The following is a 27,107-nucleotide window of genomic DNA, read 5'->3' as shown; positions in this document are numbered from 1 at the left end:
AAAACTGCACACAGTATTTCAGATATAGTCTTGTCAAAACCCTGTACAACTATAGCAAGACCTTTTTATTCTTGTTTTCCAGTCCTCTTGCAATAAAAGGCAACATGTCATTTGCTTTCCTAATTGCTTGCTGTACCTGCATATTAACTTGTGTTCCTTGTACCAGCTTACCTAAATCACTTTGAACCTCAACGCTTACATTCCCGTACCTTTTAACTAATAATCTGCTTTTCTATTACAAACAGAGTAAATAACATCACACTTCTCTACATTACACTTCATCTGCCATCTTGTTGCCCACACAGTTAACCTGTTTATATCTCTCTGTAGCCTCTTTGTGTCCTCCCTACAGTTTACCTATAAAAACATAACCAGTACATCCACTAATTTTGCAGCTATCTCTTTTAGAACCCAAAGGCATAGGCCATCAGGTCCTGGGGATTTGTTGGACTTAGTCATTCGTCTTGAGGCTCCAACATTGTGGCACTTCACTTGTCAGAACCTTCCAACCCAAAAAATACCCATTTATCCCTACTGCCTGCTCACTGTTAGCTAACCAATCCTTTATCCATGCTAATATTATCCCTACAGAGTTCTTATTTGTGTAATAACCTTTGATGTGGCACCATATCAAGTGTCTTGAAAATCAAAATCATCATTACTGCAGGTTCCTTCTTATCCATTTTACCTGTTACTTCCTCAAAGAACTCTAATTGATTAATTAAACATGATTTTCCTCTCTCAAAACCATATTGACCCTGACTGATAGCTTGATGATTTTTCTAAGTATACTGCTATAACCTCCTTGATAGTGGATTCTAGCAATTTCTCTATGACAGATGTAAGGCGAACTGATGTATAGTTTCCTGCTTTCTGTCTCCCTCCTTTCTTGAATGAAGTTATTACGCTGCTAATTTTTGAATCCATTGGGATCCTTCCAGAATCTGAGGAATTTTACAAGATAACCAGTGCCTCTTGGACTCTAGGATGCAAGCCATCAAGCCCTGTAGACTTGTCAGGCTTTAGGTCTAATAGTTTACCCAGCACCATTTCCCTGATGATTGCTATAAATTCCTCTTTCCATTTTCGCCTCTTGCGTTTGAGTATTTTTGGAAGTGTTCAAAGTCTTCTACAGTAAATACAGACAAAATATATGTTCAGCATTTCTGTGATTTCTTTGTTTTCCATTACCAATTTCCAGACACATTCTCTAGCAACCAGCACTGGCTTTAGTTACTTTTTTGATGTTTAAATATCTGTAGAATCTCTTGCTATCAGTTTTCATATTTCTAGCTAGCTTCCTCTAATACTGATTTCTCTCCCTTTATTATTTGTTAGTCATTTTTTGCTGTTTCTTAAAATCTGACCAACCTTCTGATCTGCCATTAATTTTCGCAGATTTGCATAATGCTTCTTTCAATGTGATGCTATCCTTAACTAAACCATAGACGATGACTCTAGAATCTCTTTCTCACTGGGATAAAAGTTATGAAATATCTCAAAAGTCTGCCACTGTACTATCTTTAAACCAAGCTTTTCAGTCCACATTAGCCAACTCTGCCTCCATGCCCTTTATAATTAGCTTTATATAGATTTAAAACACTAGTCTTAGACCCACAATCCTCACCAACCCAATCCATCTTCAAACTGAACTTGAAATTCTATAATTATGATTGTTGTTCATAGATGCTCCTTTACTATGAGGATATTGATTAATCATGTCTCATTGCACATCACAATGTTCAGAATAATCTGCTTTCTCTGTTTGGCGGTACAACTTACTGCTCAAGGAAATTGTCCCAAATACACTCTATCAACTCATTTTCCAGACTACCTATACCAATCTGATTTTCCCAATCTGTATGTATATCTACATGTATATATATACATGTCCTGAGCTCCTTTTGAAACTCTGTTTTTGCTGATATCGCTCTTTCTAAATGCCTGGGGAGGTTTTATTACATTTATGTATTTTTTTTTAAATTCATTCATGAGATGTGGGCACCACAGACTAGGCCAGCATTTATTGCCATCTCTAATTGCCCTTAGATGGACATTTAAGAGTCAACAATATTGTGGATCTGGAGTCACATATAGACTAGGCCAGGTAAGGATTGCAGTTTTCCATTCCTAAAGAACATTAGTGAGTCAGATAGGTTTTTACAACAATTGACAATAGTTTCATGGTCACCATTAGACTTTTAATTCCAGATTTTTATTGAATTCAAATTTCACCATCTGATGTGCTGGGATTCAAACCTGAATCCCCAAAGCATTACCCTGGGTCTCTGGATTACTAGTCCAGTGAAAATGCTACTGCGTCACTGTCTCCTCCAATTAATGTAAGTTGTTGCACCTTTTATGAATGCACAAAGCAGTTAAAACCAAATGTTGGCATCTGATGTGGTTATAATCCATTATCCTGGAGGTTGAACAGGACTGAAGACTTGATGTTATTGTTCTTACATTTTCAAAAGTTATTAAGATTGGGCAGGGGTAAGTGAATAGGATGGCAGAGTTATTAAAGAACAGTCTATTCTTTTCATATTTAAGAATAAAGAATATCCAAAGATGCTGCATTAAGGCACAATCCATATGGGTAGAGTGAAGAAATAGTACAATCCTTGATGTGCATTACAAGCCAAAGAGTGAGACCGAGATAAAAAGCAACAGTTGAGCGACTATCCTATAATAGTAGTGAAAAGGTAGTATTGCTTCCTAGGCCAATTGCTTTTAGTCCAACAAGAAAATAAACATTATTTGATTGCATTCCGGAATGGTATTGGGCAAATAACTGACGAATAGCAAAATGTCAAGCATAACAATGTTGTAATGAATTTCAGCACAAAGCAATCTGTTTAAGATAAGGATGCTGGCCTGGGAAAAGAAAGCATTGGGATATAAAATTGAGCCCAAATGAAATGGGAACTCTTCAAATATAAGACGTATAGACCATTTATCTTATATAAAGCTGCAAAGAATGGAATTATGTGGGTAAGTGATGATTAAAATTGAACAAACTTAAAATGAAGGCTTCTGATAAACATATCTATAAAATACTAAAGATGAGGAAAAAAGTGCTCCAAATGTGACAAGGGAGAACAGATTGAGCCATGTGAGCAAGTAATATTAGTGACTTCTATAGTACCTTCAAAAGTAACAATCATTAAGAAGGGTAACCCCACATGCATGGGATGAAAGTGGTAGTCTAATCGTGGAGGATCAAGCCGAGACAGATTTTAGATAAAATTATTGCCTTTGGTTTTGCAAATGATCATACAAGTCAGAACGTAGTAAAGTTGAGTGATATGTACCTTGGGTTGTTAAAGAAAAGATTGATCAAGCCTTATTAATATGTCAGTTGTGCTTTTGGTCTGTAATCCCAGCAACTTCTCTAGACACCCACCTTCCCACTTTGCCAGGGAGGTGGTGAGTGTGGAAAGCCTTTAGAGCAAAAGTTAAATGAAGTGTAAACGTGGTGACCTTGGTCAGTGTGTGTATATATAATATATTGAAAGGTTAGCTGCTGGATTATTTCATTTGGCTACTGCTAAACATTACTGGTCTATAGGAAATGGTCTGGCTGGTGCTGAAGCGTTAATTTAGTAATTTAAAGACTTGTGCACAAAATGTGTTGCTTCTGTACACTTGTAGTTTAGTAACCTTTCTCTTTGCTTGGAGCACAACTTTGGAGATGAGCAGGTCAAGCTACTAGAAGATGGAATGGAAGAGATAAGGGCTATCAGCAGGAGGCCATATTTGCCCAGAGTGTTTAGCCAGCAGTTCTATGACCTGGACTTAAGTGATCATTAATCTTGAGACATATGTGCATCCACTAAAATGTATGTCTTCATTAAAATCTGCTGTAAACATCACTCTAACCTCTCAGCAGGGTGAGAATTATATGCCAATGGCTATAACTCCATCTCCTTCCAGGCTCTCCTTGCAGGCTGCTGGAGATATCAGCAAAAGTGTGTTGTTTGCAATACATTGCTAGGCAAGGGAGGTCACTGGAACATTTGGTTTCTTAATTAATTGCTTCTTGCTGGAGAGAAACTGGCAGGAGCACAAGGGTTTGCAAGGAATTCAATCATCTCCGTAGTGGAGTGTCATTGACTGCAAGTGCATTGTTTTGTATAAAATTGATGTCAACTCCGACATGTACATGAACCAAAGGGGCTTTTACTCCCTCAACATTCAGCAGGTATGATCACAGCATATCATGCAGGTCAATTCCCTGTATCCTAGTAATAGTCAGTCAGGATGTATTCATTCTATGACTTTTGTATTTCACCCTCCGTAAACCCAAAGATGTCTGCTATACTACTAATTACATGGCTCCTGACTCATTTGCAACCCTTGCACATGTACAGCACGAATCATGCTTCCACAAGAAATTTGAAAACATACCACTGGCATCTTAAAGTAACATTGCCTAAATGACTCTGAAGGAACCTTGCAGTACTTGGCTAAGCATGTTGCAAGAGTGTCATGGTACACTACATATTACATAACCTTGCCATGGTGGAATAGCCCTTTCAACCAGCTATCAAGTGAGAGCTGAGGAGATGAGACAGAAGAGGAAGCGAAGCTGCAACCTAAAAATCCTCTTTCTGTCCAGGCTATACAGGCTTGAGTGGTCTAATCCTGCTTCTTAATTTGTAGAAATGATAAATTAATTCACTTGCAGTGCCAGTAACCTGACTCCCCATTCATCCGTAATCCAATACCTCTGACACTGACCATCACATTGTCCTTTTGGCAAAAAAGGAAAAGTAAAACCCAATACATAACACACATTCTAAATTTATAAATGAAATTATGCCATATTTCATGCAAAAATAAGATGCTTATTCTTATACATACCTTCCATACCATTGTTGCCTGTGCCCTTGTCTGCACTAGGGCTCTTAAACCTGCAAACCCAGTGGTTACAGCTTAGCTGTTGAAAGGCTATTGACTTCCAGTGGTAAATGACCTTGAGCAGCTTTGGGTCGAGAAAATCCAGCTTCAGATTGCATCTTGGCATGGATTACAGTAATCTAGGCCGGTTGACAGACTGCAGCAACAGCATTGGCAATGACCAGAATGGGAGGACGAATGCTGTCACCTGGAGAGAGGGCAACATGTTTGTGCAAGATGGAGCCACTGCCACTCTCCCAAGGTGGTGCCTCAGCCACCAATCCTACTCTGTGGGTGACACGGTGGCACAGTGGTTAGCACTGCTGCCTCTCAGCGCCAGGGACCCAGGTTCGGTTCCTGACTTGGGTCACTGTGCGGAGTTTGCACGTTCTCCCCGTGTCTGCATAGGTTTCCTCTGGGTGCTCCGGTTTCCTCCCACAGTCCAAAGATGTGTAGGTTAGGTGCATTGGCCAAGCTAATTTGACCCTAATAATGGTGGATAAGCAGGGTAAATATGTAAGGTTATGGGGATAGGGCTGGGTGGGATTGTGGTCGGTGCAGACTTGATGGGCCGAATGGCCTGCTTCTGCACTGCAGGGATTCTAAGCTTCTAAACTTCTTGTTGGAGAAGGGGATGGTGATAATCTAGTGGTATTATTGCTGGACTATTAATCCAGAAACTCAGCTAATGTTCTGGGGCCCCGGGTTTGAATTCCACCACAGCGGGAGGTGGAATTTTCAATTCAATAAAAAGTATCTGGAATTCAGAATCTACTGATGACCATGAAACCATTATCAATTGTCAGAAAAACCCATCTGATTCACAAATATCCTTTAGGGAAGGAAATCTGCTATTTTGAACAAACATAAACAAACTTTGCTGTACAATGTTAGAAAGATAAAACAATATCTATATTATACTCATTAAGGATACTCGTGAGGTACATATGAATCAACAAGCCATTGGTTGCTGATCAAGGCCAAGTCCATGGATTTCTCAACAACCCATCCAGATGTTAGAAAAATTGAGTTAACCAGTCTGACTAAAACTCTGTCTCTCTTATGAGGGTTTATAGTCTTTACCTTTGAGAGAATTCCAAAGTGAGACCTTCGAAGTTGCTGTAACTCGATGGCTTCAGCGACAGCTCACCTCATGGTTTAAATTTTGTCTCCTGAGATTCCATTTCCCTGGATTTCCGAGTACACTTAAGTAATGACTTACAAACACAGTTTCAGCCCTTTGTCGCACTGATTTATAGCACTACTGCTCCAAAGGGATACCTTGCCTCAATGGTCCGCAGCAATTACCAGTGCATCGCATGAGTCTTCTTTCTTAAAGTCTGCTTCCCCTAGCCCTTTATCTAATTTGGAGCCAGTTTTTTTGCTCTTTTTCCTCAACTTAATTGGAACTAGTTTCTGTCCCATGTTTTTGTCTCTTACCTGAAACTTCCTCTGGGACCTCGCCATGTCTCCTCTCTCCTGTTTGACACCTCCCCTTATCCCCCTGAGACACGTGCCAGTTATGGTGCTCAGCACCCAACTGACTGACATGGGGTTTTTTTTGTGCCCATTTTTCCTTTGTGAGCACATGCACTACCTGGCCTAGAATGTAAAGATGCCAAACTTTACATGAGCAGCCCACTCCTAGCCTGCACATGCGCGAGAAGTCTGAAATCTGTTGGGAATTGGAGTTCCTAACTTCTGCGCTCCACATTAAGGTAAGTTTGGGTTTCGTAACATTCGTTGGGAAACAGCAATTTATCTAGAGTTGCATCTTATCAGCAAACTATAATATTCCCTGTATAGCAAAGAACAAATATCCTAACCGAAGAGTTATATTTTGAAGTTATAGATTCTTGTTTCAAAATGTCTTTATTCAAAAATCAATAAATATGGTAGTTAGAATCATTCTATCAATTCAGGTCTTCTGCCAGAAGAGACTGTTATTGTTTATACTTCAAACTTGACCCAAAAAAGTTATATGCCTTAGAAATTTATCTAGTTTTAATCTGTTCCCGTGTACTTTTTTTGGTATCACTTCTAGTTTATAAAGTTTCAAATCCCTGTTTGTATTGAACGTTGCTGAGCACCATAGTTGTCAAGTGTCAGAGGGGACAAGGGAGGGGGCCGGGGGGAGGTGTCAAACAGGAGCGTAGAGACATGGAGAGGTCACAGTTACTCGGCATTAACCTACTCACTTTGGTTTCTGCTAAGGGCATTCTACTCCTGACTTCATTATCTGCTTATTTCAAGCACATGCAAAAATAGAGCTTGATTCCAAACATGTATTGAGAGTGACTGCCCTTGACATCAATTTAAGTATTTGATTGTGACATAGGAGCTGTAACAAAATTGAAATCAGGGGAAAAGTTCCCTAGCGGAGTCATACCAAGCACAAATGAAAATAGGTGTGATTGGAGGACGCTAATTAATCATCTCAGCCACAGGACATTACTTCAGGAATTACTCCTAGTTGTATCATAAAGCAATCATTATTAGCTAGTCCATCACATTCCCTCCATCATAAGGTCAGAACTGGCAATGTGTAATCATTACCAAACAACGTTCAGTACCATTCAGGACTCCTTAGATACTGAAGCAATCTCTCTCTCTCTCCCCCCCCAGTTAAGTTTCTGGTCAGCAATATTAATACTATGACTACAAGAACAGATCAGAGCTGGGAATTCTGCAGTGAGTAACTCACCACCTGACTCCCCAAAACCTGTCCACTATCGATGTGGCGCAAGTCAGGAATATGATCAAATACTCTCCACTTCCCCGGCCGAGTGTAGCTCCAATAATACTCAAGAAGCTTAACACCATCTAAGATACAAAAGCTCAGTTGATCAGCTCCCCATCCACAACCTAAAGTATTCACCTCCTCCACCACTGGCACAGTGGCAAAATATACTGCATCAACTCACCAAGTTTCCTTCAATAACATCTTCCAAACTAGTAACCTCTACCACCTAACAGGACAAGGGCAGCAGATGCATTTGAACACCAGCACCTGCAAGTTCCCCTCCAAGACACATTTCATCCTGACTTGGAACTATATTGCCATTCCTTCACTGCCAAACAGACCTGTGGATGCACCTATACCACATGGACCGCCAGCAGTTAAAGAAGGCAGCTCACCACCTGCTGAAGGGTAATTAAGATGGGCAATAAATTCTGGCTTTGCCAGCAACATCAAATGAAAATAATAAATAGAAAAAATCCATCAGTCATACCTGGAGTGTCTTTTTGAGGAAAGCAGCCGTTTCATTTCAGTCCAGTGTTTTCTAACAATTAAACACACATTGTTTGAAGCTTTTCATGGTAGGAACGCTAACATTGAGTAAGACAATTTTATGGTTACACCATACAAAATTTACTCTGAAAATTTACTCCTTAGAAAAACTGGCTTCAATATTTCAGACACCACATTCTGCTGATCATCTCCAGGGGTGAGTGGAAACAGGTGAAAGAGTGGAGGATAGACATATGGGTGGGATGCTGCTGCTGATGGGCTATTGCTTGTAATACGTTGGTACATATTAACAGATCTTGCTGCTGATTGGTCAATTGTGCAGATTGGATGGTAATGATCTTTTCAATTAAGAATAGCCACATGTCACATGAGGCCACTGTCTAGAGAATGATATGGTGTTGGAAAATCTCCATGGCCTCTCTGATGTGTCTTGTATGCTTATGTGTGATGAATTAGATGCGACTAGAGTATGACCATTGGATGAGGTGATTAACAAGTTGAGTGAATGAGACAAGTTAGTTGTCATCAAACACTTTGAAGCAGCTTTGATGTTCCTTGTGATTAAATGTACAGACTGTTGCTTCTTTGCCATATTTGGACAAGTCTGCAATTGCATGGTATACTGTAAATTCCTGGTTTATTATGAGATGGTTTCTTGTCTTTGTAGATATGAAAGATTGAGATGACCTATTTTGAATTATACTCAGGTCAGCGGACGTAGAAGTCAAACACAAGACCTGAGACTTGGTGTTGAACATGATTTCTTTTATAATTTCATGGCATTTCATTTTTAATTTTATGGCGCAAGAAAAATTGTAGTTAATAATTAGGTATTAGACTGTTCGTGATTATAACTTGTTCAGTGTTATACTTTGATTTTTATGTTGCAATGCAAAAGTGTTAATGTAAGGATGTTGGTTGTAAGAACAAGCTAGCTTTTGTGAACATCTCAAATTGAAGTAACTACACATTTACATCACTCAAACAAATTTCTTTAAAGTAGTAATAAAAAGAGAAAATGCTGTAAACACTGAGCAAGTCTGGCAGCATGTGTGGAGAAAGAAACAGAGTTAACATTTCAGGTATGCAATCTTTCATCAAAGGTTCTGATAGGTCATCTACCTGAAACATTAACTCTGTTTCTTTCTCTCCACACATGCTGCCAGTGCTAACAGCATTTTCTGTTTTTCAAATTTCAAGCGTCTACCATATTTAGCTATTCTTTAATGCAGCGTCAGATCAACCTGACTCTAAAACATTGACATGAACTCAGTTTCATAGCATTTTGTCATCGTGTTCACTAGTGCCAAAATTAGTTCACAGCATCAGTAGACTCTCTGAGCACTTTATAGGCTTGAGTTTTAAAACAAATGTTTGAATGAAGTTTGCCCAGGCTGCATCATTGGATGTGCCTTCCTACTACCTCTCGATAACATTATCTGTCGTTACAGGGTTAGCTTGCACGTGAAATTTTAAGCTACATACAAAAATACAAATAAGGAGCAGGGGTAGGCCACATGTGCATAAATGATGCATTATTCACATTGTGATCGGTTTACTGAATACACTCAAAGTGCGTAACTGGATTTCATTGCTACTGTACACTTCAATAGGTCTTTCAAATAAGTAATTTGTTGTGTTAGTCAAGATGCTGCTGTGATACTTCACAAAAATTGTATGAAATACTTTTCTAAGCTGATAAATCCCCAGGATTTGGGGAATACAGAGGCATAATGGAAAATGAAGAGTGGGTGTAGTACAGTATCTTAAAGGCTTACATAAAATATAACCCAGAATGTAACAATAAACATTCTTGTCAAAAAGTGGAGATTTCAGCTACTAATACAGTAACTTGAGAAGTAATCCGGAGTTCACCACTACCTGGTCGATATAGTTTGAAGCTCTATCTATATGTCTATGTTGTAAGAGTGTTTTATTCCGATCATTAATGCTGATTTATCACTACTCTGTGGGAATATCTCAGATGAAGAAAACAAAATGCACTTCAATGTAAACATGTTTTTCTTGTAAAAGTAAGTTGGCAAGTTTTACTCATTTCAGCCGAAAAGGATGTTCTGAACCTTAAGTGGTAAGAGGTATGTTTGTAGGGGTGGTAGGTTCAATAGACTCGGATATATGACCGTCCATGATTTCCATTTAAAATTTTTGAAAAGGCCACTCAGTTAGTGAATTATTAATTTACTAAAATCTTATTTTAGTCATTTGCTAGTACAAAAGTTGAATACAACTGAAAAAAGAGAGAGGTTGAAGCACTCATCAGGACACTTCACAAGAATACCAGTAAAGGCGAAAACAACAATTTGTGCTGTATGAGAAAAGTATGCTGATTGGTTGGCAAGTGGACTCTGGGTAGAGGTGTTGCCATGGAGAATGCAACAGTTGATGGTGATTGACATAACTGCCAAGCATTGTTTGAAATTTGAATCGGAGAACTTGATTCTGATTGGTCAAGGCACTGCAATGGGGAATGAATCAGCAAATGGCTGTCACGTATTTTGTTTACCTGAAACAGGTAAACAAAATTAGTTGCATTTAATAAGTTCCCTGCATGTCTCAAATTCAAAATGAAGCAGTCAAATGAACTCCCCTTCCTTGACGTACTAATTGAGAAATCAGTCAGGGGGTTCTTTACCATGGTATATCATTAGTCTACCTTCACTGGTTAATATGCACGTTGACATTCTTACAATTCCACCACTATAAGATTTGTCTTATTGGCAGCCTTGTAAATAGGGTCCCAGCCATTTGCTCACCATGCCAGCTTGATGCTGATGAGTCTAATCTGTAGCACTTCAGCAAACATCTTCTGGAATCCACGTATACGGCATCAACCCTCACCATTATTTCATCAAATAACTAATTTAATCAAGTTAATCAAACACAATCTGCCTTTTAACAAATCTAAGCTGACTTTCATTTTTTAGCCCACACTTTCTAAGGTATCTAAGAATTTTGTGCCGAATTACTGTCTCAAAGTTTCAAAACAGCTAATGTTAGGCTGACTGGCTGTTAGTTGCTTGGCTTATCCTTCTCTCCTTATGAAAACACAAGGGTCTAGCATCCTCCAATCTTTAGGCATCACTTTAATATTCGAGGAGAATTTGAAAATTGCGGCCAAGCCTCTGCAATTTCCACCCTTAATCACCCTCTCTGACATAGGATACATCTCATCTAATCAGGCTGACTTAATTTGAGCACTGCTAACCTTTTCAAGTATTTTTTATTCTGTCCATTGTCATTACTACTACTTTAACAGCATCCTCTTTCATGAAGACATTGCAAAGTACTCGTTTGAGACCTCAGCCATGCCCTCTGCCTCCACAAGAATATCTTCCTTTCAAACACTAATCAGTCCCACTATTCCTTTGAAAATCTTTTTTGTTGTTTGTGTTTATAAGAGTTTTGGGTTCCCTTTCATGCTCGCATGTTACAATTATGAATTTTTAAAGACCATAAGACCATAAGACATAGGAGCGGAAGTAAGGCCATTCGGCCCATCGAGTCCACTCCACCATTCAATCATGGTTGATTTCAACTCCATTTACCCGCTCTCTCCCCATAGCCCTTAATTCCTCGAGAAATCAAGAATTTATCAATTTCTGTCTTGAAGACGCTCAACGTCTCGGCCTCCACAGCCCTCTGTGGCAATGAATTCCACAGACCCACCACTCTCTGGCTGAAGAAATTTCTCCTCATCTCTGTTCTAAAGTGACTCCCTTTTATTCTAAGGCTGTGCCCCCGCGTCCTAGTCTCCCCTGTTAATGGAAACAACTTCCCTACGTCCATCCTATCTAAGCCGTTCATTATCTTGTAAGTTTCTATCAGATCTCCCCTCAACCTCCTAAACTCCAATGAATATAATCCCACGATCCTCAGACGTTCATCGTATGTCAGGCCTACCATTCCTGGGATCATCCGTGTGAATCTCCGCTGGACCCGCTCCAGTGCCAGTATGTCCTTCCTGAGGTGTGGGGCCCAAAATTGCTCACAGTACTCCAAATGGGGCCTAACCAGTGCTTTATAAAGCCTCAGAAGTACATCCCTGCTTTTGTATTCCAAGCCTCTTGAGATAAATGACAACATTACATTTGCTTTCTTAATTACGGACTCAACCTGCAAGTTTACCTTTAGAGAATCCTGGACTAGGACTCCCAAGTCCCTTTGCACTTTAGCATTATGAATTTTGTCACCGTTTAGAAAATAGTCCATGCCTCTATTCTTTTTTCCAAAGTGTACGACCTCGCACTTGCCCACGTTGAATTTCATCAGCCACTTCTTGGACCACTCTCCTAAACTGTCTAAATCTTTCTGCAGCCTCCCCACCTCCTCAATACTACCTGCCCCTCCACCTATCTTTGTATCATCGGCAAACTTGGCCAGAATGCTCCCAGTCCCGTCATCTAGATCGTTAATATATAAAGAGAACAGCTGTGGCCCCAACACTGAACCCTGCGGGACACCACTTGTCACCGGTTGCCATTCTGAGAAAGAACCTTTTATCCCAACTCTCTGCCTTCTGTCTGACAGCCAATCGTCAATCCATGTTAGTACCTTGCCTCGAATACCATGGGCCCTTATTTTACTCAGCAGTCTCCCGTGAGGCACCTTGTCAAAGGCCTTTTGGAAGTCAAGATAGATAACATCCATTGGCTCTCCTTGGTCTAACCTATTTGTTATCTCTTCAAAGAACTCTAACAGGTTTGTCAGGCACGACCTCCCCTTACTAAATCCATGCTGACTTGTCTTAATCCGACCCTGCACTTCCAAGAATTTAGAAATCTCATCCTTAACGATGGATTCTAGAATTTTGCCAACAACTGAGGTTAGGCTAATTGGCCTATAATTTTCCATCTTTTTTCTTGTTCCCTTCTTGAACAGTGGGGTTACAACAGCGATTTTCCAATCCTCTGGGACTTTATGTTTTGGGTTTTGTCTTTAGTTGAAGGTGAAATGAACTGGACATGACCTGTTCTGATATCTGCTTCATAGAAAGCCTGGGAGATTTAATTGTTAGAGATTAAAGGAGGGCTAATTTGTTCTACTGGGAAGAATGCACAAGCTGTTTCCAATTGCAGACAACGGAAACAGCTTGTATGCTAACCGTGGATAAACAGAGTCTCCAAAGTGCCAGGAAAGTGTTGAGAATGTGGGTTTGTAAACAGTTGTGTCTTAAATGTCCATTTACTTCTAAATTAAGAGAGAGTTAGGTCCCTAGGATTGCTAATCAGCTTCTCTACCTAGATACTACGTGATTCACATTGACTTGCAGATCATCTTTGAGAGGGGATGTGTTTAAAACATCCCTGTCAGGCAGGGAGGAAATGGCCGAGTGAGGGAACCGTGGTTCACAAAAGAGGTGGAATGTCTTGTGAAAAGGAAGAGGGAAGCTTATGTAGGGATGAGGAAACAAGGTTCAGATGGCTCGACTGAGGGTTACAAGTTAGCAAGGAACGAGCTGAAAAAGGGGCTGAGGAGAGCTAGGAGGGGACATGAGAAGTCCTTGGCGGGTCGGATCAAGGAAAACCCCAAGGCTTTTTACTCTTATGTGAGGAATAAAAGAATGACCAGGGTGAGGTTAGGGCCGGTCAAGGACAGTGGTGGGAACTTGTGTATGGAATCAGTAGAGATAGGCGAGGTGATGAATGAATACTTTTCTTCAGTGTTCACCAAGGAGAGGGGCCATGTTTTTCAGGAAGAGAAGGTGTTACAGGCTAATAGGCTGGAGGAAATAGATGTTCGGAGGGAGGATGTATTGGCAGTTTTGAATAAACTGAAGGTCGATAAGTCCCCTGGGCCTGATGAAATGTATCCTAGGATTCTTTGGGAGGCGAGGGATGAGATTGCAGAGCCTTTGGCTTTGATCTTTGGGTCCTCGCTGTCCACGGGGATGGTGCCAGAGGACTGGAGAGTGGCAAATGTTGTTCCTCTGTTTAAGAAAGGGAATAGAAATGACCCTGGTAATTATAGACCGGTTAGTCTGACTTCGGTGGTTGGTAAATTGATGGAAAAGGTCCTTAGGGATGGGATTTACGACCATTTAGAAAGATGCGGATTAATCCGGGATAGTCAGCACGGATTTGTGAAGGGCAAATCGTGCCTCACAAATTTGATAGAATTTTTTGAGGAGGTAACTAGGTGTGTTGATGAAGGTAGGGCGGTTGATGTCATATACATGGATTTTAGTAAGGCGTTTGATAAGGTCCCCCATGGTCGGCTTATGATGAAAGTAAGGAGGTGTGGGATAGAGGGAAAGTTGGCCGATTGGATAGGTAACTGGCTGTCTGATCGAAGACAGAGGGTGGTGGTGGATGGAAAATTTTCGGACTGGAGGCAGGTTGCTAGCGGAGTGCCGCAGGGATCGGTGCTTGGTCCTCTGCTCTTTGTGATTTTTATTAATGACTTAGAGGAGGGGGCTGAAGGGTGGATCAGTAAATTTGCTGATGACACCAAGATTGGTGGAGTAGTGGATGAGGTGGAGGGGTGTTGTAGGCTGCAAAGAGACATAGATAGGATGCAAAGCTGGGCTGAAAAATGGCAAATGGAGTTTAACCCTGATAAATGTGAGGTGATTCATTTTGGTAGGACTAATTTAAATGTGGATTACAGGGTCAAAGGTAGGGTTCTGAAGACTGTGGAGGAACAGAGAGATCTTGGGGTCCATATCCACAGATCTCTAAAGGTTGCCACTCAAGTGGATAGAGCTGTGAAGAAGGCATATAGTGTGTTAGCTTTTATTAACAGGGGGTTGGAGTTTAAGAGCCGTGGGGTTATGCTGCAACTGTACAGGACCTTGGTGAGACCGCATTTGGAATATTGCGTGCAGTTCTGGTCACCTCACTATAAGAAGGATGTGGAAGCGCTGGAAAGAGTGCAGAGGAGATTTACCAGGATGCTGCCTGGTTTGGAGTGTCGGTCTTATGAGGAAAGGTTGAGGGAGCTGGGGCTGTTCTCTCTGGAGCGGAGGAGATTGAGGGGAGACTTAATAGAGGTTTATAAAATGATGAAGGGGATAGATCGAGTGAACGTTCAAAGACTATTTCCTCGGGTGGATGGAGCTATTACGAGGGGGCATAACTATAGGGTTTATGGTGGGAGATATAGGAAGGATATCAGAGGTAGGTTCTTCACGCAGAGAGTGGTTGGGGTGTGGAATGGACTGCCTGCAGTGATAGTGGAGTCAGACACTTTAGGAACATTTAAGCGGTTATTGGATAGGCACATGGAGCACACCAGGATGGTAGGGAGTGGGATAGCTTGATCTTGGTTTCAGATGAAGGTCGGCACAACATCGTGGGCCGAAGGGCCTGTTCTATGAAACTCACCCACAAGGTTAGTATGTAAGGGCCGAGGAGAGGGGGATGAGCTTTAGGTGGCATGACACTATGGTTCAGCATGCAGGAATATGGTTGGGAGCTCACATTCTGATTAAAAAGACCAATTTCATGAGTTTAAAAGGAGGCTGAAAGATTTGCCTTGCTTGCACTAAAGGAAGAATCTACAGGGAGGGAAATAACAATGTGAAATAACAAGTCTAAGAATAAAAACTCCCAGGCTGAGGAATGAAAAGGACAAAAGAAAGCTGCAGGATCTAAGACTCATCTTGGACTGTTTTCCAGAAAATGGAATGTCTACTTAAAGGACAGTTTGAAATATATCTGTGAAGTATCTCTTCGGTTGTACTAAAAGAAAAAAAGAATGTTTTGTGGTTTCAAGTACTAGTTGCCTACAGAGATGGTGTTTAGATGTTGGTTCCAGTAAAAGTCTTAAAATGTGAAATCTTCAGTCGTCCTTTTAATTACTAACTGCAACTTCAAATTTCTTTATACCATAGTCATAGAATCCCTACAGGGTAGAAAGAGACCATTTGGCCCATTTGAATCTGTGTGCTGACTCTCCAAAAGAGCATCCCACCCATAGCACCCCTCCACCCTATCCCTATAACCCCACACATTTACCATGGCTTATCCAGCTAACCTAAAAATCTTTGGACACTAAGGGGCAATTTAGCATGGCCAATCCACCTAACCTGCACGTCTTTGGACTATGGGAGGAAAACCAGAGCACCCAGAGGAAACACCAACATACACAGGGAGAATGGGAAAACTTTGTGCAAACTTTACACAGTCACCCAAGGCCAAAATTGAATCCAGGTCCTTGGCACTGAGAGGTAGTAGTGCTAGCCACCCGTGGTGCTCTATCTTCAGTTATCAGTCTCTATGGGAAACAAGCTGCTAATCAATTCTCGTATTCTCTTTGTCCCTTTCTTCCATTTTTGTAGGTCTTCTCTATATTCAGCTTGGCTCTCTATAATGTACCAAATATTTGTCATTAATTTCTTTTTATGTACCTTATTTTAACCTCTAACCTTTAATCATCCCTCGAGCTATATCTTTGGATGTACTTCTTTTCCCCCTAATGGTAATGTGTCTATTCTGTACCTGAACCATGTCCTCGGTGAAGGTTTCCCTGTGTCCAATTACTGTTCTACCCATCTCCTCTTGACTTCAAACCACTTTGTCTCTTTGCAAAGCACTGAAGTTACACGTTTTCTAGTTGAGCAATTTTATGCTTGATTATTCCTGATCCTTTTTATTAATTTCATTATATTTAGAACAGTTAAGATCTCTTCTTCCAAAAGTTCACTGAAACTCATTTCCTACTACTTCCTTCTCAGATCTAAAACCAGCACTTCTTCCTTCCTTGTTGGATTGGAAGCATAGTGATCAAAAACTTGTACACATTTCAGGAATTCTTCCCATTCTTCACCCTTTATGCTGTCACTATCCCTGTCTATATTCAGATAATTGAGTCTCCATTGTCACTCCTCTGAGTTCTTCCATCTTTATGTAATTTGCCTGCAAATGTTTTCCTCTACCACCTTCCCATTATTTGGTGACCTATGATACACACCAAGTAGTGTTGTTCTTTGATTCTAACCAAATAGATTCTGTTTTTGATCCCTTAACTGTTAGAATGTTATACCTATACACAATAAGGGTAGAATATGAAGGTGTTCTTTTTTCAATTTATCTGATAATGTTTCCATGATCTTGTTATAATGTCGTAACTATATGCAGAGGCTAGAATATAAAGGTGTTACTTTTTTGATAATGTTTCCATGATCCATTTTTGTTAATGAGCTGTATGTCACGATTTTACATAAATTTTTTTTTTTTTTGCTACGTCGAAGAGACAATACCTAAAATTATGACCTCAGCTTTGTTGTTAACTTGTGTGACGTAGCTTTTGTGTTTATTTTTTGTGTTGGACTTCTTCATGCAGAACGATATCTTTACTACAGTGTGAGGCAATAGAGCCTGACTAAATAGCGGCACTATGTGCATATATTGTTAGAGAACTCTGAACCCTGGATGACTATTCTGGAGTAACAGAAACCTATCATGCATGAATATCAAACTTTTATCCAAGAATAAAGAAAGCCATCTCCATGAATGGTAATCTAACAAGAGAAGTATGACTGAAGCCAACACCTGATGTCGTTTATTTTTTTAAATTTACATCTTAAGTATCAGTTGAACTTGTCTTTTTAGGTATAGTAGCTTCTGGGAATGAGCAGCCCATTTTAATACTTTGGCGAAGGAGAAGAAAAATGCTCATTGGTTGAACTTGTAGGATGGGATTTTCCAGCTGCGCTTGCTCCAAAACTAGAAAATCCCGCCCGAGGTCAACAGACCTTTGCACGGTGCACCCCCCCCCCCCGCCCCACCCCCCCGCTATGATTCCCGTGGCACGTGGAATGGGAAAATTTGCCCCATAGTTTCTGCTGACTGATCACTGACTGCTGTTGATAATGGTGAAATTAGGAATAGACTTCTCACCCTCCAAATTTAAGAGGTATGATTTTCTGAAGATATTTTTCAAGGAACAAATACTTCACTCACTGACTTTGAGTTAATGATTAATCATTGGATTTTTTTAACTTCAGTTCCAGGTTCTTCAAGGAGACCTTGGGTGCTTGGAAAAGTGATGGAAAAAGAATATTGTCAAGCTAAAAAGGTAAGCTTTTCACCTTTTACCTCAAAGATTTGATCTGCCACTGGAAATCAATGACAAGCCAAATGCAAATTCAAACAACTCTCAATTTTGCCATTAAGTATATTGGGGCAGTTATTCAGAATTTTGCTGCTTGGTACAATATGTCAAACCAGTCATTTAGGCTTTAAAAACAGAAAATGCTGGAAATACTCGACAGGTCAGGCAGCATCCATGGAGAGAAACAATTAATATTTCAAGTCATTGATTTTTCAACAAAGTTAGAAAGGTAATCGGTTTTGAGCAAGTGAAAGTGAGGAGGAAGAACAAAAGTGAACATGTGATGGGCTTGAGTGTCTGAGTCGAGTGATGAAGTACTTGACTTAGCTTGGCAGAATGAAGGAGATCCATTCAAAGAATAGTACAGCACAGGAACAGGCCCTTCGGCCGTCCAAGCCTGCACCAATCATGTCGTCCTATCTAGACCAACCACTTATATCCGTCAATTCCCCGTCTGTTCATGTGTCTGTCCTGATAAGTCTTAAATGTCGCTAATGTATCTGCCTCAACTACCTCACTTGGCAGTGCATTCCAGGCCCCCACCACTCTTTGTGTAAAAAGAAAACTTGCCCTGCACATTGTCACTGAACCTTTTCCCCCTTATCTTGAACTTGTGCCCCCTTGTAATTGTCATTTCTGATCTGGGAAAAAGTTCCCAACTGTTCACCCTATCTATACCCCTCAATTTTATAACCTGCTATCAAGTTGCCCCTCAGCCTCCGTCTTTCCAGGGAGAACAATCCCAGTTTATTCAATCTCTCCTCATAGCTAATATGTCCATACCAAACAACATCCTGGTAAACCTTTTCTGTACTCTCTCCAAAGCGTCCACGTTCTTCTAGTAGTGTGGTGAATTGGACACAGTATTCCAAATATGGCCTAACCAACATTTTATATAACTGTAACATAATTTGCCAACTTTTATACCCGACGCCCCGTCCAATGAAGGCAAGCATGCCAATATCCTTTCCACCTGTGCTGCCCACTTTTAAGGATCTGTGGACCTGTACTTCCAGATGTGTGTCTGTGTTCCTGATGGTTGTGCCATTCATTTTATAGTCCCACCTGAATTGGATCTACCAAAATGCATCACCTCGCATTTGTCTGGATTAAATTCCATTTGCCATTTCTCTGCCCAATTTTCCAGCCTATCTACATCCTGCTGTATTCTCTGACAATCTTCATCACTATCCGCAACTCCGCCAAGCTTAGTATGATCTACAAACTTGCTAATCAGACCAGCTACATTTTCTTCCAAGTCATTTTTGTCACAAACAGCAGAGGTCCCAGCACGGATCCCTGCGGAACACCACTAGTAAGAAGTCTCACAACACCGGGTTAAAGTCCAACAGGTTTATTTGGTAGCAAACGCCACTAGCGTTCGGAGCGCTGCTCCTTCGTCAGGTGAGTGGGAGATCTGTTCACAAAGAGCAAACAGGGCATATAAAGACACAAGCTCAATTTACAGAATAATCCAACGCCGGCATCTCCACATCATGAACACCACTAGTTACAGACCTCCATTCAGAAAAACTCCCTTCCACCGCTACCCTCTGTCTTCTACGGCCAAGCCAGTTCTGAATCCATCTAGCTAGTTCACCCCTGATCCCATGAGATTTACTCTTTTGCACCAGCCTGCCATGAGGGACCTTGTCAAATGCTTTACTAAAAGTCCATATAGACAACATCACAGCTCTTCCCTCGTCAATTATTTTTGTCACCTCCTCAAAAAACTCAATTAAATTAGTGAGACATGACCTCCCTCATACAAAACCATCCTGTCTGTCACTAACAAGACCATTCAGTTCCAAATGTGTATCGATCCTATCCCTAAGAATCTTCTCCAACAATTTCACTATCACTGACATCAAGCATACAGGCCTATAATTACCTGGGTTATCCTTGCTACCCTTCTTAAATAACAGGACAACATTGGCTATCCTCCAAACCTCTGGGACCTCACCAGTGGCCAACGAGGAAACCAAGATTTCTGTTAGAGGCCCAGCAGTTTCATCTCTTGTCTCCCTCAGTAATCTGGGATAGATGCCATCTGGCCCTAGGGATTTGTTTACCTTAATGTTTTTTAATTCACCTTATACTTCTTCCTTCGTAATGATGACTTGTTCTAAAGGTTTTACACACCATTCCGAGACACCATCAGTTGACACGTTCCTCTCCTTTGTAAGTACCAATGCAAAGTATTAATTAAGGATCTTGCCCACTTCCTTTGGTTCTATACATAATTTCCCTCCTTTGTCCATGAGTGGACCAACTCTTTCTCTAGCTACCCTCTTGTTCCTAATATATGTGTAAAAAGCCTTGGGATTCTCCTTAATCCTGTCTGCCAAGGACATTTTGTGACCTCTCTTTGCCCTCCTAGCTCCCTGTTTGAGCTCTTTTCTACTTTCCCTGTATTCTTCAAATAGTTCATCTGTTTTTAGTTGCCTCGACCTCATGTATGCATCCTTTTTCTTTTTGACTAGACACTCAATTTCCCTGGTCATCCACGATCCCTGAATCCTGCCTTTCCTGTCCTTCCTTTTCATAGGTACATGCCTGTCCTGCACTCCGATCAACTGCTCCTTAAAAGACTCCCACATGCCAAATATGGATTTACCCTCAAACAGCCTCTCCCAAACAACAGCCTCCAAATCCTGCCTAATCCGGTTGTAGTTAGCCTTCCCCCAATTTAGCACCTTAACCCTAGGACCAACACTCATCCTTTTCCATCAGTATCCGAAAGCTTACAGAATTGTGGTCACTGTTTGCCCCATGTTCCCCACTGCAACTTTGATGACCTGGCTGGGCTCATTCCCTTGTACTAGGTCCAGTATAGCCCCTCCCTGGTCGAACTATCCACATATTGTTCCAAAAAACCTTCTTGGACACACTTAACAAATTCCACACCATCCGGATTCCGAGCCCTGAGGATTTCCAGTCAATATGAGGAAAATTAAAGTCTCCCACTACAATAACCCTCTCTTTCTGCACTGGGTGGCTAACCTCTTCTGCAGGATGTCTGCACCGACCACCATTGCAACCATGTCCCAGGCCAGATTGTTCTGCTTGCTGGAACTCTTGCAGGCAAAGCCGAGATCCAATGCATCACCTCAGGCCTTGACTGCATTCCATAGGCACTCCAGTGAAATGTCACTGAATTTGTGCACTGCGTGCTTTCTGCCTTTATTCTTCTGTGAAGCGGTCCTAAGTTGCAGTGTGTGAACACTGCGGGGTCCCATTTAAGTATTGTGCCCAAAGTTGAGAAGTGCTGAGGTCATGGCGATGCAGGCAAATCAGAGGTTGTCTACTAGTGATATCAGTGATACTTCTTACTGTGCTTGCCCCAGTCCAACGGCAGCATCGCCACATCATATTAGTGATATGGCATGGTCCCTATGGATGTTCGAAGCGCACAAAATGGTACAAAAAAATCACCATTCTGGTTGGCATGTTGAATGCCTTTTTTTATGCCCGCTACTGGACTTTACATGATTCAGGGAAAATCCCATCCATTGCCTTTGGTTATTAGTCGCAGCTGTCAATAGTTTTTAGCTATTGTGTCAAGAGTTTGCAGTGGTATGCTTTAAGGCATCATGTCCACCTACAAAAAGTGTTGAATTGAAGCTCTTTTCTGAATTGTAGCAATTCCTTGGCTTCCAAGGTAAAGAATAAACTACAAACAATCAATTCTTTGCTCTTCCTGGCTTTCCCTGTTATTGAGGATGGCTGACTGAACCTCTCAGGAGATATAGATGTTAGCTAATCTCGTAGCAAGCATTAGCCGTAAGGACTTGTACTCATGCAGTATGTTGATGGCGTGCTATGCTCCTGATGTTGTTGTAGCACTCTCAAAAGTAAGTCCAGCATAAATAGAGCCAGTTACAAAAGTAATTGTGGTGTTTGTCCCTCTGGGTGTCTTTTTGCAGAATAAAATGACTAAAGTTCTTTGTAGTGTGCTAGCTCGTTGCATTCACTTTAGTTCAGAAGTGCATCCACGTTAGTGAGGAATAGACTCGAGAGCGAGAAGAACCCAGTTATCTTCTGACAGGGTAGTGCTTGCGTTGAGATTTGTGATAAGTACCTAATGAATACTTCAATTGGGAAATTTCCGTTTCAAATATCAGCTTAGCTATGACATTTGTACTGTCAATATTTGTGTGTTGTGAGCATACTTTTATAGGAAAAATGGGAATAATTTCCAAATACCCCTCGACTCCATGTATTAAGAATTACCCTTTCATGTTACTGCCATGCCAAAAGGTTGGGGGGAGTGCGGAGAGGGAAATGCCAGAGATGCACTGGGGACCCCCCACACCTACACCCACCCCAGAAGTTCATAATAAGGCTTGCAAACAATTGCCTGGAAGTACAAACTTCCTCTGGACAATTGCCCTGCACAGGGTACCATTTGAAAATTGTGATTTAAATTGCAAACATCAGATGGTTTCGACTGTGTTACATCAGTAGTTACCCTATTTTCCCCCAAGCTCCAGATCCTTGTCTTATTCACATACCTTGTCAAATATCTTCAAACCTGGCAAGACCTTTAAACTTACCTAGTTTACAGCAGCTAGTGCCATCAAAAGGGGCATGGCTTACTTACCTTGGACTCTACAGCCCTCATCACTAGTCCACGGGGGTGTCCTGCACTGCTCAGACCTCAAGCCAAAAGGTCGGGTGAGATGGGATTACCTGGATTTCAAACTTTCAAGCTGAGTGCCAATCTGACTCTATTGCCACTCCATTGAAAGTTACATCATCATATTGAGAAGTATCAAGTAACTATATAATTTCACTGTTACAGAAGATTAATATAGTATCTAACTAACCTGCATAGTGGATGTGAGGTAGGGTTTGGAAAATCTTCATCTGTGACTTTAAAAGAAATGGCTGATGCAAAAGAATGAAGTACCAAATGTTTTATGACAAACATGAGTAATATAGCTCAGTAGTGAAAAATTATGCTGTCTTGCACACTTCTATTCAATTTAGAAATAAGGTAGTATGGAACATTTTGTTTTTGATGTGCTGCTAATATTTTGAGTGATTTTTAAAAACTAGCTCGTGGTGATGTGACTCCTTGCATCTCATAAGCAGAACACATTTTAATGGATGAGTTGATTGAACTTTCTTAGTCACAGCTAGTCTGTGAAAGCTTTGGAATATATTAAAATTAGTCACATTTATTAGCTTGGAACTTATTTGGATTTTGTATCCCTGCACTGGAAATTATTTGTGATAAGGTGTGATAATGGATTCAATTAAGTTTGTATATCGGTCATACTGAAATATTGTTTGATTTATTTCAGGCTCAAAACAGATTTAAAGTTCCTCTGGGAACAAAATTCTACAGAGTGAAAGCAGTGCCCTGGAACAAGAAAGTATAACAGTGATATGAAACATTAATATGTTGTTAGCTCACCTTTCCTTTCTGTCACAATTCCTTTATGGTCTGTTGTGCTACATCTGTTATGCAGCTTCTAAAGATACTCGGAAAAGAAGGTGGCACAAATGTAACTCACATCAGTAGAAACTTGCTGGAGCAATGCTTCATTTTTTTGATACGCCCCATTCAACATGTATTGAATTCAGCACTGCCCAGATCATAAAATGCATCTAGTCCCATTCGACGAACTGCTTGTATTCTTACCCAGAAGACCTAGAAATGTGGACCAAATACATTATTTTCAAAGAGCATGCCCTCTACATTGTGGCATAATAGCTATGTGATTTGCCTGTTCAAAACAAAATCACTGATTATTCAAATGCCTAAACATTTGTCATTACCAGCATTTGTGAAGGAATTTATCACTATCAGAGTAGTTTGAGAAAACCATCTTTACCATATGTATTTAATCATTTAAATATTTATAGGAGTGTTCCTAGCATGCAAACGTCCCATATAAACTTTTATCTTAAGTTTGCTTCCATGGATTTTCATTCTAGCTGTTAATCTACATACATACTGCAGTTACTTAGAAATATATAGAGATCTAGCCCTGTATGGTGAAGAACTGTGCGATGAATATGACTGGAATTTGAATCAGTTGCTAGAATTGCATTTCTGAAAAAATGCACCATCAATCGTTAATTGTGTATACACATTGGAAGGGAAGAATTTGTGTTGTTTACAAATAATACAGTACTAAAGCTTCCCAGAAACCTAAAGCTGGAATAAATGTAATATATTGTTTCATCTTGGTGACCAGTGTTCCATTCAGTTTTAAAACCAATTTCTCATTGTATATTAACCATCATAAAATCTTCAAGTTACAAATATTAATGTATTGCGAAACAAATTCAGAATTTTGAAACAATAAACATTTAAATCTGTAGTGTGTGCATCATGACAAATGTTTAATCACTGTTCTGGATTACTGAGAGAAAAGAATATTAAAATTCAGTGTAAATTTACATTCATTATTGGATAAAGTTGTTAACTTTTCCCTCATGTTAAAGCTATTACTGTCTACTGCACTGCAATATTGTCTATATTTTAAATTGCTTAATTTGCTGTAAAGTGTTTCCAAGCATCCTGAGGTTGTGAAAGGAAGTGTATAATTGCAAGTTTGTTCTTATTTGTATATAATTGGGATCAATTATGAATGAGGTGTGACAAAAACATATTACTGTTTGCATACTATGATAGATAAATACAGTATCCTGAGTGATGGACGTTTTAGCAATGAACTATTTATGTTCTCTCAACCGTGTCAAATAAGCAGTTGGATAGTAGCTTGGTACTAATTGAGCAGTAGAACAAAAAAAAGTTTTAATCTTTAAAGCAATGTGTAATCCTATTGCAAAGTGCTGGTTCCAAGGCAACTAATAATTAGCAAAACATCAAAAACCAGAACCAGAATTGAGAATTGTTCTTCAAATCTTCTTTAATAGGAATTGACCATAATCCCTAATCTTTAGCTCAGACTATGGATTTTTCATTCCTTTCTTTAGATAGCTACAAGAAAGTTTTCCAATGCCTCATTTACACCAACTGTTACAAGTGGTTTTGGATCTACTGAAATTACCTATGGGTCAATTTGCTCGTATTGAGACTTCACGCCATCCCTTCTGAATTGGCTATGGAGTGTTTTTTTTCTCCCCCCCCCCAGATCAATTCAAGTTTGCATGCACTGCCACAACTTTATCTTGAGTGCTTTTATCATAGTCACCTCCTGTTCCTTATCCACAAGATGCCTTGATAAGGGTCAACTTTGCATATGTAATATATGCAGCTCTACCTCTCCTCCACCTTTTGTAAACCAGTATACTCTTGCTGTGTTGTCAGACTGCTCCAGTCACCAATAAGCTGCAATTCCTTTCAGTTAAACATTGAGAAGATAAAAGCTATTTCTGCAGTCTTGCTACAAGCTCAAAGGTTGTAAAGAATCATCATATTGGACTCAAATCTATCTTTTCACAGATGGTGCCAGACCTGCTGAATATTTTGAGAACTTTGCTTTTCTTTCAGATTGCCAGTATTTTGCTTTTATTACTGTGTGCCATTGGCACTGATTCAGTTGCTCTCCCATCGCTCCTGCCTCAGGTTGAGTCCTATTAGGCTCCAGTCTGAACTACTGATTCCATATCATTTTCATCACAACTATCACTTCCTGCCATCTCCACAACTTCTGGTCCAATCTGGATTTTCCTTCCTATTCCCTTTCCCTGTCTCCTTTCACTCTTTCTTTTCTTTACAAAACTCTTAACAATCTCTTAAGCTTTTGGCTTGGTATCTACCTTGTCCAATTATACATTTCTGAAGACCCTTGGGACATTTTACTATGTTAATAAGAATTATTCAGTTTGAGGTAGATATTTCTAGAATTTTTATTTCCCCTTGCAAAAATGGTAGGGACCAAGTTCTGGGGCAAGACTCCTGCATCTATGCCTATGATGCCATTTTTGCTAAAATGGTGAGTCTCTGCATGAAGATTTAGGCTAATGTATCAGCACGTTTTTCAATGTAGTGTCCTCCGAGCAGAATGTAGTACCATACATTGATCTTTACAGCACAAGATATTGGATAAGGCTCATGCTAAAAATCTATTTTTCTGTACCCGATATAAGAAGCCTACTGTGGACTTATTCTCAGTCCTGATCTCTCAGCACAGATTCAGGGATGAAGTTTTATCGACTTCCAGCTGGATGGTTAGAAAGGAACAGAAAGGTGCACAGAGCAATCGGTGAAACCGCATTAGAGTAGAAAATATTAAGATATTAGGTGGTGTCAGAATAAGAGGGAATGTAATAAAACCTCCAGGAATGAATCAGGAGTATGCTAAATAAGATTGGTGAGCTGTAGGCACAGATATCCAGATGGAAATATGATATTTTGGTAATAACAGACTTGCCTTCGAAGGGCAGGACTGAGTACTGAATTTTGCTGGATGGAGGTTGTTCAGTAAAGGGAAGAAATGAAAGCATGAGGGGTGGCAGTATTGGTTAATGGGATCATTGCAGTGCTGGAGAGAAATTCCCAGAAGGGTCAAGACTAGAATGTAATTGGCTAGATCTAAGAAACAAAGTATCATTACGTTTTATATTCTATGGGCCATCAGCTAATGGAAAAGATGTAGATGAACAATTTTGCAATTAAACTACAAATGGGCAAGAATAATGGAATAGCTATAAAGGGAAGTTTTAATTATCCCAAGAGTGACTGGGATAATAGTGTAAAAGGTTGAGTGGGGCAGGCATTCCTAGATTTTGTTCAGGAGAAAGGAGGCATTGCTGGACCTGGTTCTTGGCAATGAAGTGGGTCAAGTGGATTGTATCAGTAGGGGAACATTTAGAGCACAGTGATCATTTTTTAATTCTTTTCCATAGATGAACTAAACCAATCCAAGTAAGAATAATTGAGGGAGGAGAAGTTTCA

At 40.3% G+C, this 27,107-nt stretch overlaps 1 protein-coding gene across 3 annotated transcripts in view; it reads left to right on the top strand.

Annotated features, from left to right (window-relative positions):
• rb1cc1 (RB1-inducible coiled-coil 1) overlaps positions 1–24,643 on the top strand; it is a 167,435-nt gene extending 142,792 nt beyond the window's left edge. For all 3 annotated transcript variants that reach the window (XM_078216161.1, XM_078216158.1, XM_078216159.1), the window contains 2 exons: positions 18,123–18,193; positions 23,539–24,643. In XM_078216161.1, coding sequence (XP_078072287.1) covers positions 18,123–18,193; positions 23,539–23,616 — 149 coding nt within the window. In that variant the 3' untranslated portion in view covers positions 23,617–24,643. The remainder of the gene's footprint in view (positions 1–18,122; positions 18,194–23,538) is intronic.
• The last annotated feature ends 2,464 nt before the right edge of the window (positions 24,644–27,107 follow it).

This window comes from Mustelus asterias, chromosome 7 (assembly GCF_964213995.1).
Source record: "Mustelus asterias chromosome 7, sMusAst1.hap1.1, whole genome shotgun sequence".
NCBI classification, from domain to species: Eukaryota; Metazoa; Chordata; class Chondrichthyes; order Carcharhiniformes; family Triakidae; genus Mustelus; species Mustelus asterias.
This window is presented reverse-complemented; position numbering and strand designations above follow the sequence as displayed.